The sequence below is a fragment of the Perognathus longimembris genome, chromosome 7 (genome assembly GCF_023159225.1).
Source record: "Perognathus longimembris pacificus isolate PPM17 chromosome 7, ASM2315922v1, whole genome shotgun sequence".
Classification (NCBI taxonomy): Eukaryota; Metazoa; Chordata; class Mammalia; order Rodentia; family Heteromyidae; genus Perognathus; species Perognathus longimembris.
The window spans coordinates 40,497,715-40,513,596 of record NC_063167.1 but is presented as its reverse complement, the minus strand read 5'-3'; the positions used below and the strand labels follow the sequence as shown (position 1 = coordinate 40,513,596).

Genomic DNA, 15,882 nt, shown 5'->3' with positions numbered 1-15,882 from the left:
CATCTATAGTGATCTCGAGTCCTTATCCTCAATTCCCTGGTGTCAACCGTAGCTGCTGGGTAATAGCATCAGCTATTAGAATTTCTAAATTAAGAAATTAAAGTAAACAAATAGCTCAATGAACTTAGAACACAGAATCTCATGTTTTTGAGTGTGCACTTCAACAGTTCTTCTGAAACTATCTAGTCTTCCTCAGTTTCCCATCAAACTGTCAAAAAGAAGGTGCCCAGATTCCCCACAAAAGGTTAATGAGGCAGAGCCTTTAGGATTGAAAATGGTTCTGTAAGTCCACAGTCTGGCAAAATCAACATCACTTGCCTAAGTGTTAGAAAAGAAAATTCTCAAAATTCTTAGACATAGCCCTAGGGCTACCAAATCAGAATAAATGGTTTAACAAGGTCTCCAGCTGATTCATTTATACATTAAGCTAGGGGATGCTATATCAGCCAACCCAGTCAGCTTTCAGGAATATTAAAGCTGATTCTAAGAATTCTGAATTTGTAATTGTAAGGTTCGCCAGAAAGGAAACTCACCACATGGTTCAGGCAGAAAATAGTTTATTGGGGGGAGAACAAACTGAGGCCTGCATAAGATGGAGGCATGGGGAGACAGAGGGGAAGGAAGAAGAGTAGAGAAAAAGAAAGAAAGAGAGTAAGAGAGAAAAGAAAAGCAAGATAAAAACAAAGAGGAAAGGAAAGAGGAAAGAAAGAGAAAAAGAAAGAGCAGGGACTCATGTTGAGCCGGATTATGTAGGGAAAGGCAGGAGGTATGACCAGGTGGATTGGATCTGATCTCAGAGAAGAGGGAGGTAAATGCCTCCAGGTGTGCCAATTACCTAGGTAACACAGGTACAGGGGCACAGAGTAACACAGGTGGGGGGCATCTGCATAAAGCCCTCCTGGAGGTGGACCTTACAGTAATCATACACCAAAAAGATTCTCAGCAGGAATTTGGTAAGCTGTACAAGCTTACCAAACAAAGCCAAAACAAAAAGTGAATTTGAGGCTCATCTTCAAGTACTTGAGGCTCACCTTCATGTACTTGAAGAAACCAAAAGACAATGTTCAGAACCTAAGAAAATTCTAAAATAGAATTGACTTTTAAAAATAAGTAAATATAAGCTGCTCTTTGGAGATCACAAATATTGCCATGTAATCTAGAAATTAATTATTTCCTCTAGGCTTCATTTAGCACAGATTGTTCTTGAGTGCAAAGTGGAAAGCATGTGAAAGGGTCATGCTGGATGTACACAAAGATCTCCTGAGACATGTAACCAAGCTGGCTACACAGCAGGGGTCAACACAGCTCTGATATGAATCCATGATTCTGCAAATACTCTTTGCCTAAGTCAGTATAACTCCTCCTCTGTGTTACCATTCAAAGGGATACATCCAACCCATTTCTTCCAGTGGTGTTCTTCACTAAAGAAAAACAAAAGCATATAGAAGATATACTATGAGATCACGACTGCACTATTCCTGTTCCTACTCCCAAACAATTTTATGGAGGGATTGAAAGATGGCGGAGTATATAATGCCAACAACCTGAGATCCAGAGCATGGTAGATAGGATTTATCCACCCACCCCGCCCCCATATGAGCATTTATGTCTATAGTACAAAGTACACTTATGGAACAAAACTGGAAATTTGCTCCCTCACTCATTATTTTCACTTACAGGTAAAAACCTGAAACACTAATAAAGTGATTAACAGAAGTTATACAAATAATTTTTTCCTGGGATCTTGTGTAAGAAAAATATAAAGAGGTATTTTTTGCTGTTCTTACTACAATATAAAAATTTTCAAGAGGATTAGAAATTACTAGTACAGTGCCAAACCTTTGGTCTTAATTTTTTCTTTACTAATGTATATTACTTTTACAAAACAATAGGTTTCATTGTGGCCCTTTTAAACACATACACACATACATAAATATACATGCATAAATACACATATATACTATGCATGTATATACATATATGTGTGTGTGTATGTGTGTATATAAATGGTAGGGGGAGAGAAGAAAAGACTTCCGTGTCTGGGTAAGTCAAATGTCCTCTTTCTCACCCTCAGTGCCCTGTGCAGTCCACAGACAGACCCCATGGGAACTAAGTCAATGAATACCTATTAAAAAAAAATACAACAGGGCCCGGAAGACAGTACAGAGTAGTCTGTATTCCAATTTCTTTCATTCAAATTTTTGAAACTAATCTAATCCAACTCTAACTAGAAGTTTTTAGGTGGCAAAATAAAGCCTGAGACAAAAAGTATTGGGCCTAAAGCACATCATTGTTGAGAGCAATGTCAGAATTAAACTCTCAAAACCCTTCACTCTTAAGAAGCTGACTCTAAACTCATCAACGACAGAAGCCTTTCTGCAGATTAAGACTTAGAAGATAGATAGCAAGCCCCGCCTGCTTTGATTAATGAAGTTCTCTTTCTCCTCCCTCCTCCCCCATGGTGAAAAATCCTGGGGGCAACCTTCCCAAGCACCTGTAAGTCCTCCACGTCCATATGTAGCCTGAGTAACTGATGATTCAGCCCATCTGAAACCCCAAAGCCAGTAAATGAATCATATCGGGTCCTGTTCATCAGATGGATTCTCTATTCCTCAGACCACCTAAAGGGTTTTCAAGTCCCCGAGGTTCCCAAAGGACTTGAACTTTCTCACACATCCATCTCTAATGGGAACCATTAAGCTGACATCACCATTCTCCACACTTCATAAAGGAGTCCTAACATCTGGAAATGAGAACCACCTGCAAGAGCTTTGACCAGCAATCACCGTATCACTCAAGGACGTGGAAACGTGGGGGCAGGTAAAATGAGAAAGAGATATCTTAAAATGTCAACAAGGCCAAAGATTAATCATTTGAGGGCCATATATATATATATATATATATATATATATATATATATATATATATAAGCTCTGGTCAGAAAAACTAGACTTAAATCCCAGCTCTGCCACTTTCTAATTGGGATGGTAATTAACCTCTCTCAACTTCAGCTGAGTGTTAGATGTTATTAGGAGAATTGATTTTTGAGCCAGCTAGTAGTCCTAGGTTCAAATCCCTACTCTGACATACTTGTATCACTAAAGTTGAGTTACTTTCCTTCAATAAGCTTTAATTTATTGTCCACAGAAAAGACACCCTCCCTTAAAAAAAAAGAGAGAGAAAAAAGAATGAAAGGAATGAAGAGAAAGAAGAAACAGAGGAAGGAAGGAAGGAAGGAAGGAAGGAAGGAAGGAAGGAAGGAAGGAAGGAAGGAAGGAAGGAAGGAAGGAAGGAAGGAAGGAAGGAAGGAAGGAAGGAAGGAAGAAAGAAGGAAGGAAAGAAGGAAGGAAAGAAGGGAGGGAGGGAGGGAAGAGGAGGAAGGAAGGAAGGAAGGAAGGAAGGAAGGAAGGAAGGAAGGAAGGAAGGAAGGAAGGAAGGAAGGAAGGGAGGAAGGGAGAAAATAGAGCAATTCCTGTAATCCCACCACTCAGGAGGCTTAAGCTGAGGCAGAATCCTAAATTCAAATCTACCCTGGGCTACAGAGCAGTATCCTGTGGAAAGAAATGAAGAAAAGAGGAAGGGAGAGATGAGAATAAGAAAACTGTTTTAGTGGATGGTTGTATAAAACACTTATCATAGGTCCTAGCACTATAAAACATAAAACTAGGAGTGATTTAAATAATCAATGAGATAGAACCAACTTTCCTAAGGTGTGTGTGGGGGGGGGGGGGGACACTATCGACTTTATGGTGAATTATGATTCTGAGATAAATGGAAGCATCTACATTGTTAGCACTCTCTCTTGACCCTTGTGCTCACCTCTTTCAACCACAGGAGTTTGGGGGCCTGCATCTCCACAGACATCACTCCTCCCACATACTGGAGAACACAGTGTTTAGTCTCGTTGATCCTACGGACCTGACTGACTGCTCGGTGGTCCAGCCACATGATGACATTTCGATGAGAATTCCCTAGAATCAAAAATGACAGAGAGAGAAGAACAGAGATGTATTCTTTTTCTTCTAGTTCAAAAGGCCAGTTACAAGTTCTCAAGACAGCGCAGTGGGCAACGTGTACTGTCATTTCACCTAGGAAGAATAGACAAGGTGAAAGAACACCAGCAAGGCTATGAATATTCTGCATCCAAACCTTGCATGTCCCTTCTAGTGATGCATTCCTTGACCACAAGCCCTGGGTTAAAAGTCAATGCTAAAACCACAAAATTACTAATAAATATTTAAATACTAGAGTCTTACTGCACAGAACAGCCTAGGTCCTAACTTCCTCCCAAGTTCTATATATCAACCTTGGTCCCTTTTCTCTAAGAACTCCCTTGGTGGAATGATGTGACTAGAATTGGGTTCTGAGTTTAATGGACTGGGTGGGGAAAAGTCACCGCATTTACCATCACAGGGGCCTTTCTGACATTCAAAGCAAGATGGATCAAAGAAGAGGCCAACAATGAGATTATTCTGTCCCACAGTAATAAGTGTTCTGCAGTGGTAATACTTAATTTGCTTTGGTTTTTAACTTTTTGGTTAGCATCTAAAGATGCCATTTTGCCAGTCTTGTGGGCTTGGGGTTAGTGGTGATGGGGGTTATTGATCATCTTCCTAACCCCACTCTCTGCTTCTCACAATTACTCCACCTAAGCAACCAAGAGTTTGTCCCTGCCATGCAGGAAGACACAGTCTTTCAAGAACATGGCAAACACTTTTTTACAATCTAATTTCATTTTCCCACATATGATAATCTACCTCAGATAAAAATCTAACCTTAATACAATCTGTTGACATGAAGACACTGGTGAGGGGCCCCTGCAGGTGGATGTAGCTGATGAATGGCTACATTTCAACCTTTTAGGTAGGACAGAGATATTTCAACACGTTTAATTAGAGTAGCAACCTACTCCCCTTTTAAAAGACTACCTGTTAACGGTTGGCAATTCTACCTGCAGTGAGAAAAGAGGTGGCATCCAGAGAGGATGTGTGTGTACTTAGGTGGGTTTAACAACATTCTCTCTCCACTTCAAGTGTGGGTTCCCAGTATTTTAACTGTCCATTCACACGTGCCAATGACATTTCATATACCAGAATTTCAGAGGAGGCTTTAAACTCTGATACCCTAGTCCAACTTCAAGCCAACTGAATATAAATCAGTTTACTACAGGGAGCTAGCGGGGGGGGGGGGGGTCAATAAGCCACAGGAATGTCAATTTTTTTTAAAGATCTTCATTTGATACTAATGCACAGCAAGAGTTAAAAAGAAACCATGTATTTTAGCAGATCAGAATAGTGTGGACTCTTAACATATGAATTTCAACCCCAAATCAACCTTTCTCTACAGCATCCCTATCGGATACTCATCCAATCTTTACTTAAATAAAACCAATAGAGGAAGTGTGATCAGCCTCCCTAAGATGTCAGTGTGCCCACCATACTCCTAACTAGAGCACTTGCTGTTATTGAGCACCACTTCACACCACTTCACAGGTCTCTGCTCTCAAGCCTCTGGAGACAAAGGCCATTTGGATTCATTTTTGAAGCCTAGTACTTCATAATATGGGGCTTACTTAGCACACAGTAGGAGGTAATAAATGTGTCAAGAAAAGGGGGGGTGAGTGTGTGCATCATTGTGCATGTTTGTGGGTATCGCTGGACTCTAGGTATTCATCAATCTGTATCATTTTCAGCACACACCATTTTTTTATGTGTGTGTGTGCTGATCCTGGGGCTTGAACTCAGGGCCTAGGTGTTGTCCCCAAGCTATTTTGCTCAAGATTAGCACTCTACTATTAGAGCCACAGCTGCATTTCAGGATTTTCTTTTAGTTAATTGGAGATAAGAGTCCCACAGAGTTTCTTAATCAGGCTGGCTTTGAACTATGATCCTCATTCAGATCTCACCTTACTGAATAGCTAGGAAGCCTGAGCCACTTGCGCCTGGCTCACATGCCACACATTAGGTCCACAAAAGTAAATAGAACATATTTCTTTAACTGGAAGAGTTTCCAGTCTGACAGGAGAGATTTTCTTGAATTTTTAGGTGTGAAGTGCTCACTCTTCACAGCAAAGTCACGTTTCTCTGTTCCAGAGAAAACCGAGACACACGTAGAAGTGAATTGACTCACCTAGAGTGTTATAGCTCAGCAACAGTAGAGCCAAAATCTTACCCCATGTGGCTTCAATTCCAGTGTATCACAATATATCTTATTATGGCATAGAGACTAAGAAGAATGGGGCGTCTACAGCACTGGCCACCACCAAGGATTCTTAACACGAATCTAGCCTGAAATTTGCTTAGAACAGCTATCTTTGCAACTGCTGAAAGACAATGCCTGGAGCCAGTCCACTTTTATACAAAACATGGGATTTCCAGTATATCACAATCTCTACCACTCCCTGATGTCTTGCACATATTGCAGGATCAAATATCAGTAAGAGTGCATCTTTACACGTGCTATCATTTTTCTTAGACTTGGCCCATGTCTTATGGAATGGCTATTGAGAATAGAGGCCATCTGTTTCCAGTTTCTGTGTGATTCATGGTCCTGTTTTGCCCTGTATCTTTTACATGGACTTGGCTCATCCACTTAAATGAACATGGTATAAGAGCTCTATGTACAAAGCAACCACAAATACTGATATTGCCTTCCCAAGGAAACATCCAAACCACAAATCTGTTTCAAGGCCACTCACTTGGAGCTAATAACCCAGTGTCTTGCCTTCACCAGGCTCTCTACTGTTACTCTCAGGCTCCTAGCACATCCCCCAACGCTACGAATTACTACACAGTCTTCTAAACTATGGGGTGTCATATCTGGATGCCACACTCCACCTCCAAATCTCATGTGGGCCCTTTGAGCTCTCATCAGCCAAGCCTGCCCCAGCCAGTTTTCCACCCCTCAGAAAAGGGAAAAATGGTCCTACCTTCAGCATTCACTGGTAAAGGACAAAAGTGCTTATCCAGGACAACCAGGGAGCATGTGGCATCAAACCCAAGTCCACGAATTCGTCTTAAGTCCATCCCTTGTACAACTTTCTGTTTAAAAGAATACAAGTTACATGACACAAACTAAAACATGACTTGCACCACCCAGCTTTTAAAATCCTGGAGACAATTTGGAATGAGAACAAAATGAATGACACTGAAATATATATATATATATATATTATATCTGCAACCTAAGTCAGATAAAAGTTTAATATCACAAACATTCCAGCATATCTTTTAAATTAATGAAAAATAGACAACCAGCCAAACTAGAAATTAAGCAAAATGCATGAAAAGTCACTTAATAAGTAAAAATAAATGATTAGAGTATCTAAAAATACTTCTCACTATAATGAGATCAATGAAAATAAAAGTATCAAATTTTGCTTTTTATATTGGCAAAAATAGGGATCAACAACAGTCTATAGCAATGATAAGAAATGGGAACATGGACCTTCCTTAACATTATTGTAGCAATGAAATTACTGAATACAGCTTTTGGAAAATAATTTATAGTACCTGTTAAAATTACATATATGCATACCTCTTGGCCAAGCAATCCCACATCCTGGAAACTATCTTAGCAAAATATGACTAAGTAACTAAACTTACATCAGCACAGCTAAGAATATATTTTAAAATATCAAAAACTATTTCTGTTAAATAAACTATAGCATATCCATGAGGTGGGGGTACTATGCAGAAACTTAAATAAACGTGGCAGACCAACTTCTGGGTATAGTGGAATGATGAGGTCATCAAATCGTCACCAAAATAAAACTATAAACGTGGACAAAGTTATCAGAAACAATTGCTTGGGGTCTGTGGGAAAGTGATCAAAGCCAGATGGCAAACTATGAAGCATATTTTTCTTGAAAAGTGAAATTTATACATAAAATAGTTGAGACAAACAAACCAAGAACTAAGTCAAGGCCTACATAGTTTCTCTGGAGAATTTTACAAATATCTAAAGAAAAAAAAACATGATAGAAACTTGTTTAGAATACACGAAGCAATACTTGCAAAACAGTTTGGTATAAATGAACTGAACAACTCATGGGGGGAGGGAAAGGGGGAGGGGGAGGGGGGAATGAGGGACGAGGTAACAAACAGTACAAGAAATGTATCCAATGCCTAATGTATGAAACTGTAACCTCTCTAATTCAGTTTGATAATAAAATATATATATATTAAAAAAATACACAGAAGGATAAAATAATTTCCAACAAATTTTATGTTAACCAGTTAGCATTACTTTGATAACAATAAAACATTTTTTAAAGAATAGCACACACTAAATAGTCATGAAAGTAGGTATAAAAATATCTGAAGTATTAATGATCCAAATTTGCAATGTTTAAAACAATGTATACCATGGCTACATGAAGGTACCCAAAGATTGAAAGGGGATTTCACTTGTAGAAAATCCTCAGGAATCTATAAATAATCAATTTTTGTAAGAGTACAGGATTCAGGGGTAAGATATGAAAATCTAGTGTGTATGTGTATGTGTGTGTGTGTGTGTGTGTGTGTGTGTGTGTATTTGGTCTGAGATCAGAACTCAAGTTCAGTATCTGTCGCTCACTGACTAGTGCTCTACCACTGGAACCATACCTCCAATCTAAAAATCAATTATATTCCTACGTACTATGAACTAACAAATCAAAAGGGAAATTATGAAGGTAATTCCACAGGCAGGAGGCATAGTTCAAGTAGTAGATTGCCAGTCATGAGTTTTACTGAGGGTGTGAGGTCTTTAGTTCAAAGCCTGGTACTACAATTTTAAAAAAGGAAAGTATTCGGAATAGTGTAAAAAACATTGCTCAAGAATGAGTTTATTACAAGAATTTCAAGCAGGCATCCAGTGGCTCATATGTAATATTGGTGAGGCTAAGGCATGGAGCACTGTAATTCAAAGCCAGCCCAAAAAGAAAAGTCCAAAAATGTATGAAGACAAACAGCAGATAGTTATCTGTAACTAGCAGTGGAGACAGACTGTTAATAGACACAGCAGAGTATCTTTGAAATAATAAAATTGCTTTAAAGTTGGATTATGGTAAAGGTTGTATAACCATATAAACTTACTAATATATTAAAATTTTACATTCACAATAAATGAATTTTATGGTTTGTACATTGTACTTAAGCTCTTGAATATTACAAACAAGTCAAGCTAATAAAGATAAATATTCATGATAGAGTAATAAGGTTACAATAGAATGCACGGCACTGTTAATGAAGACAGAAGTGCATCTGGAGAATTTTTCCACTTCTTTCTGTAAGTTTTAAAAGTTGTAGAATAATAAATTAAATAATTCTATTTTTCTCTGGGGTTTCTCTTTTAGAAAAAGTGCAAGTTATCATGATCTATAACATTTCCCACTTAACATAGAATAATCTTTTAAATCTCACAAGTAAACCTTAAAGAGACGGTCCCCATTATCTTAAAATAAACAATTCTTTTCGCTTTGGAGGAAAGCTTATAACTTAGGGTTCCATTTCTTACTATTTAATATGCTACTCAAGAAAGAGCTACTATACACAATTGTTGGACATTTCCAATAAAGAAAAGCATTAACTTTCAAATCATATAAGCAATAGGTATTAAAATCTATCAATAGACATAAACATCTATGTGCCACCTGTTTCAGATGCCTCGTTGAACCCTACAGAGCCCTTTTTCTCTTATAAGTGTTACAAGAAAGACATTTAATATGTATCTTATAATAAATAAATTAATGACTGGAAAAGGGTGAGTCTGCAGTTACAGAGAGCTTAAAGAACTTGCCCTTGTCACACAACTAGTTGATGATAAGCCAGCATTCAAAGTTAGAAGTTTTTCTGTGTGTTTCTCCTGGTCTTTGCTGGATTTTGTTTACAAGAATTTCCTTTTGCACACAAGATTCACTGATGGAGAAGCCATGTCCTCTATGGAACCAAATTTGTTAGTGACCCATCTGTGACTGATAGCAAGATATAGATAGATAGATAGACAGATAGATATCTGACAGACAGACACATAGATAGATAGATAGATAGATAGATAGATAGATAGATAGATAGATATAGATAGATAGATATCTGCCAAACTTATTCCCTGACAGGCAGCATGGCCATGTGACAATGAGTCACAAAGCTCCGGATTCCAATCTGAGCTCACCCAGTGCTGAGACTAAGGGCAGAGTATAGTAATCCCTTCCAGTCATTCTGGCTGCTCTCCTGCCTTGCTGGGTCCCATCTCAAACATGAACAGACACAGTTTCCTCTCCCTGGAAATCACTGGAGGTTGGTATCAACCCATGGCTTTTGTGGACAAACCACCTGAGGTTGAAACCTGCCTCTGCCACTTCTTAGTTCTCTGATATTAGGAAACCAGATAGCCAGTTTCCTTGGCTAAACCTAAGTATCGCTTAATATCTGAATCTCTATTGCTATTAGGAGGATTCGGTAGAAAAAGTATTACTGACTCAACACCTATTGAGGATACAGTCAACAGCAGCTATTCCTGAAGTTAATTGTTTCAAATCTCCCTTGAACACATGGGACATCAGTCAATCACTGAGCTAGCCTTAACTTCTACGTGCTATGTGGCCTTGATAGCCCTTGTGTCTAGACAGTCTGTCTGGCTGAGAAATGTTCATGACTCAATAAAACCCTATACCACAGGCAACACTACTGAAGCAATGACATGGGATATGGTGTCCGGAGTCCTTTCTGTCCTTAAAGTCATACAACTGGCACTTCTGCTCTAGTCTCCTTCTCTTTCTGAGCCTTGGTTTTCTCAAAATAGAGAACACAGCCCAAGTGAGGCTCAAACAATTTACAGGTTTGAAAGTACCATGGAACTGATATATCTTTGCAGGAAATACAAAAAAGGAGAAACCCCCTCAACATCTTATTAACTATATTCATGGAACATTTTTATGTACAAAGCACAGCATGCTCTTTGTGTCATATAACTACATCGGCAAAGGAAAGAGTAAGAGAAAACTGTGCAGACTCAGATCTTTTTTAAGGATTTATAATGGGTCTAAACTTTCAAGTAGGAACAAGGAAAATGTTTTCTTAACCTATTTTAGAAAGACCCTCTGAAAGTATACAGTTCTATATTCAAATCATAGTTTTTCTATCACAAATGCTCAGGGTCTTGCCACTTCTAAAACAGAACACTCAGAAAGAACTCACCAAATAATTTAATTCTGACTTGGTTAGGCAGTCCCTATTACTTCTCCAGCTTTACTGGGGAAAGGTTACTATTCCTACTGACCCACAGCTGAAGCCTATTTATGCCTCAACATCCCTCACCAACTCTCCCCCAGGAAGATGGCTATTAGGATCACCCTACCAGAGGGCCCCTAGGGCTTGATTCTTATTGATATTCTTAATAATGAAAGAAGAAAGCAATCTAGAAAACTCAGTCCAACAGCTTGGCATCAAAAGAATTTCCCTGGCTAGAGAGAAAGCACATTGCTCTTCTAAAGAATTTCCAGAGAAGGAGGTTTCTGAAGCCTCATTTGATATCCTGGTCCATGTCTAGGAACTGTCAACTCAGAGCTCTGAGGCAGCAAACAAATATTTGGAGAAGGGATTGGGCATTTCTTTGTTCTTACTGTGGGAATGAACGCAGTTTTGCATGTGTTTTAAATCAGCAAGTTCTGATATTGGGTAGAGAGGTGCCATTCCCCAGAAACTCTCTTAACTAGAGAACTGAAAGGGTCAGAAGCACACTTATTTTATCTTGGGTTCTATTTAGAGTCAGGGTCAAAACGTGGGGCTTCAGGGACTGAATCTTGCTTGCAGTAGAAGTCTGTGTGACTGGTGAAGGACTCTTAAGTATAAATTTGAATGCCTTTGACTGCTTGGGGTATGCATGGATTTTTTGTAATTCCTACTTCTTTAGGGCTCCCTCATTTCCTGGGACTTGCACAATTCACTCACTCAGCCTGTCCTTAGAAAATATCATCAAGCCCCTACCGTGGTCACACTATGTGCTCTTCTGGGTATTTGGGAAATAAAGGAGTAAAGTTTCTTTTTTAAACCTTGATCATTTGAAGATTAAATTTAATGTAGATAGAAAAGAGCAAACAAACCAAACAAATGATACAGTACCAAAAGGGATTAGGCAGGATGATCAGGAGTACCAGAGACAGAGAAGGTGGTTTCTAGAAAGGAGAATTTGAGAGAAATATGTCAGGTAATGCATGAAGAGAAATGTGTGAGTTGGCCTTGTGGGAATCTGGGAAGAATATTCCTGGCAGAGATATAGCCAAGGAAAAGACCCTGAGGTGAGATTAGCAATAAGAAAAATAGTTTGTGTGAGATGCATCTTTCCTAGAAGGTCCCTGGAGGCAGAATTTTGTTAAACCTACTAGAACTGGAATGGAATAAATCCAGTCCTAGACTATTACCTACGCAGCTTCCTAGATTAAGTACAGTTTTGTTCCTTGATGGTTAGGCAAGAAAATGGAAGCTCCACCCTTCTGCTTATGTCCATAGTGCCAACATTCTTCTGAGAAATGAAGAATCTGCAATCCCATCTCCTTCCAAGTCCTGTGAGACCTTCCTTCCCCAAGCGTTTGTTTATCTCCCTGCCCTATTTATCTCTCCGCCAATACTGTGATCCAGATATTCTAGATGATAGTACAAGCTGAAGGATTCTGCAAAAGTCTGGGGCTTTTGACACTATAGGTAGAGGATATACCTGTAAGAGAAAGCTGAGGAAAGCATCATTAGATGAGCTGGGCAGCAGGTCAGACCCAGACTGTGCAGAGCCCTGAAGGCCATGGTATGGCTCCAGTGAGTAATGTGAAGTCACTGAAGGACTGGAAGCAGAGAGTGACATGATCAAGACATGTGAGACAACACAACTCCAGAATTAGATACATTAGTACCCACCTATAATTCCAGCATTAGAGGGATTGAGCTGGAGGACTGAGTGTAACGGGCCAGCCTGAACCACCTAACTAGTTCCAGGCCAGCTTGGGTTACATAGTGAACCTCTTCCCCAGAAAAAAAGAGGGGATGGGAGGAGAAGGGAGAGAAAGGGAGGGCAGGAGACGGAGACGTGGAGAGGGTAGAGGGAAGGAAAAAGGAAATCGTTCTTGCTAAGGAAGTATGGATCAGAAGGAAGAGCACATGCAAGGATATCAGTTGGGATGTTTTAAGTAATATAGGCAAAAGATAAAGTCACATTTCTGGAAACAAAAGACATAGATTTGACCTATTTGGATCCTAGCTTATCACCTGAATGACTTTAGAAATTCCCTGAATAACGTGACCCTCAGTTTTGACTTCTCACCTATTAAAACATGAATGAAGCCCTCTTTGTTACTTTCCTTGTAAAGATGATCAAGTGGATATGAATCAATCTTAAAAACTAATAACTGTTCTATGAATATAGAAGCTATATGTTACTGTTCAGCCCTACCTAGATTACCCTCTCTCCTGGTCCCTTCTAACAATCACACGCTTCACCCATGCGCTTCTTATTTTCCCTATTTTATCTCAGAAATTCATTGTCCTCCAGAATCCACTCATTTTTGTTATCATGGGCACCATAAGAAGTGCTATTATTTCTCAGTACTGTTAGGGTATTTTCTATTCATTAACTTATTTAATCATCACAACCCTAGGCAGGTAGTGCCAGTCCTATTTTACCGGTAGGAAAATTGAGGCAAGAAATATTAAGTCACTTGTCCAAGGTCACAAATGGAAGTGTTGTAAGTGGGATGTCAACCTTGATGTCTGGCTCCAGGATGTGTGCTGTCTGACCTGCTCCCTCTCTAAACATGCTCCTCCCCCTTTCCCCTCACCCCAGCAATGGTGTTTCAAGTAGCTGTGCCTACACTGCAGCTTCTGGCATGACCACCTCTCCATACTCCATGTGAGAGAAATGGCCTAAGACCCAGGAGCTTTATGCAGGTTTGCTATATGGAGACAGCATCATGGAGGACAAATGCCCACAGCACTTACGAGGCTCACAGGACTCAAACTGATGAGCACCAGCCTCCACTGGGAGATGATTAAAAATCTACCATTAAACCAAGCTGAGCTTACAGGAGACCTTTTTTAAAGTAGCTTTTCATCAGAGGATTATATATATATATATATTTTTTTTTTTCCTTGACAATCTCCTTAATGGCCAGAAAGGCTATATGTTAGAAGAACAAAGGAGACCCAAGGGCAAAGAGCAGAAGATTTTCACCAAGGCAGGAGCAGGGGGGAGGAGAGCAGAGAAAAATTAAACAGGCAGCAGAGAGATGCACCCCTCTTTTATTCCTGCATAATGTACCAGTGTAGCCCACCCCACCTCCTTTGGCCTTCTTCTTCTCCAGGGGGCACTAACAGCAGCCCAAAGCTCATGAAAATTTAAACAGACTGATCGATAGGGACAGAATGGTGAATTGTCCATCTGCAAATTACCAAGTACCTCATGAATATTTAAGGAACTAAACTAGGAATGAGGAGAAGAAGGAATTCAGGACTTTAGTTTTCCCTCTGGGGTTGTGGGGGGGGGAGGGTATAAAAAAAGATAAAAGGATGTGGGTCATTACTGAACAGGGCATCTAAAGTAGAACCAACAAATGAAATGAAATATGAACAAGTCCTTTCCCCAAGCCAGCAGGCAGAATCAAGTCCAAGGTCACTCAAAGTGAGTACCTGCCACCACATACTAGAAATGCTCCAGTTAGACCCAGATTTCTCACTTTCTTAGAACCTACCACATGCTTATGTTCTGTGCCTTTATGTATGCTGTTCCCCCTGCCCAAAAGGTGGTTCCTTCATTTGTCTATTTGGGAGGCAGGGTAGTCAACAAGAACACAGTTCTGGAGTCAAATTGCTTAGGTTGTGGCCTGCCCCTTCTGATACAAGCTATAAAAACTTGGGTTAGTCAGTTCACTTTTTGTTCTTCATTTCCTCTTGAATAAAACAGGAGTAGCAACAGTAGGGATATTTGGAGGATCTAGCTACGCAATACATGCTGACACATTTTACCCACAGTAAAGGCACATTAGGTGTTAGCTGTGATTATCAAGGACTCCTGCCACATTTGGTCATATCTCAAGATTATGCAGCCTCTATCCCTGAGCCTCCTCAAGGTTAGAACCAGCCATAGGTACTTGTCTCATAGCACTTAGCAGATCTCAGCAGTTTATCAAGCTCCATCACAGTATGTTAAAGAAAGACAAAGGCTATCTGCTGCTGCTCAGCTCTGGCTGGCAAGTGAGTTCAGTGGAGCACCTGGTATCAGGTGAACACAGGACAAACACTGAGCAGGTAGGAGCATCCACAGGGGGAAACACCACAGCTCTGTCCATACCTTTGTGACAACACAGCATGCAGCCCAGATGTCTTCAGAGGACTGCTCATGGTGGTTAAATTGAGGCTCCCACTTCTTAATTGGCTGGTCTGCAAAAGCCACAAGAACCCCTCTCTGGTCCACCACAGCTGCACGGACACTTCCTGTTCCCACATCGACACCCACATAGTAGCTGCTTAGCTCTTGTTGTCCAGCAGACATTGTGATCCTCGGACTGTCATAAAACAGCAAAGAACGCACCTGACGACCAGTGGACCTGAAAAGACAGTCACAGAACATTCTGAAAGGGGAAATGAAATGGAGCATACCTCCTTAACCATGGCCATTTATCACTTATGTATTCAATGAAAGATTGTTTCTTGGTTTGGGTGGTACTAAGCCTTTTGCTGGTAAGGCAGGTGCTCTGCCATTGAAGCGATCATCACAGCCCTCTAAGCCGTACTTATTTCTTTTAACAAGGTCTAATTTTTGTTTTGTTTTACTCCAGCCAACCTAGGCCAAGATCCTCCTGTTTGTGCTTCTTGTGTAGCTGGGATAATAGGTACACACCACCACATGTATACTTTATAC

At 40.0% G+C, this 15,882-nt stretch overlaps 1 protein-coding gene across 6 annotated transcripts in view; it reads right to left on the bottom strand.

Annotated features, from left to right (window-relative positions):
• Fggy (FGGY carbohydrate kinase domain containing) overlaps positions 1 to 15,882 on the bottom strand; it is a 380,313-nt gene that overhangs the window by 335,955 nt on the left and 28,476 nt on the right. For all 6 annotated transcript variants that reach the window (XR_007211617.1, XM_048351429.1, XM_048351432.1 and 3 more), the window contains exons 2-4: positions 15,313 to 15,568; positions 6,929 to 7,040; positions 3,820 to 3,971 (exon numbers count right to left, since the gene is read on the bottom strand). Coding sequence is in view for 5 of the 6 variants with exons in the window: in XM_048351429.1 (XP_048207386.1) it covers positions 3,820 to 3,971; positions 6,929 to 7,040; positions 15,313 to 15,513 (465 nt within the window). In the remaining variant the exon portion in view is untranslated. The remainder of the gene's footprint in view (positions 1 to 3,819; positions 3,972 to 6,928; positions 7,041 to 15,312; positions 15,569 to 15,882) is intronic.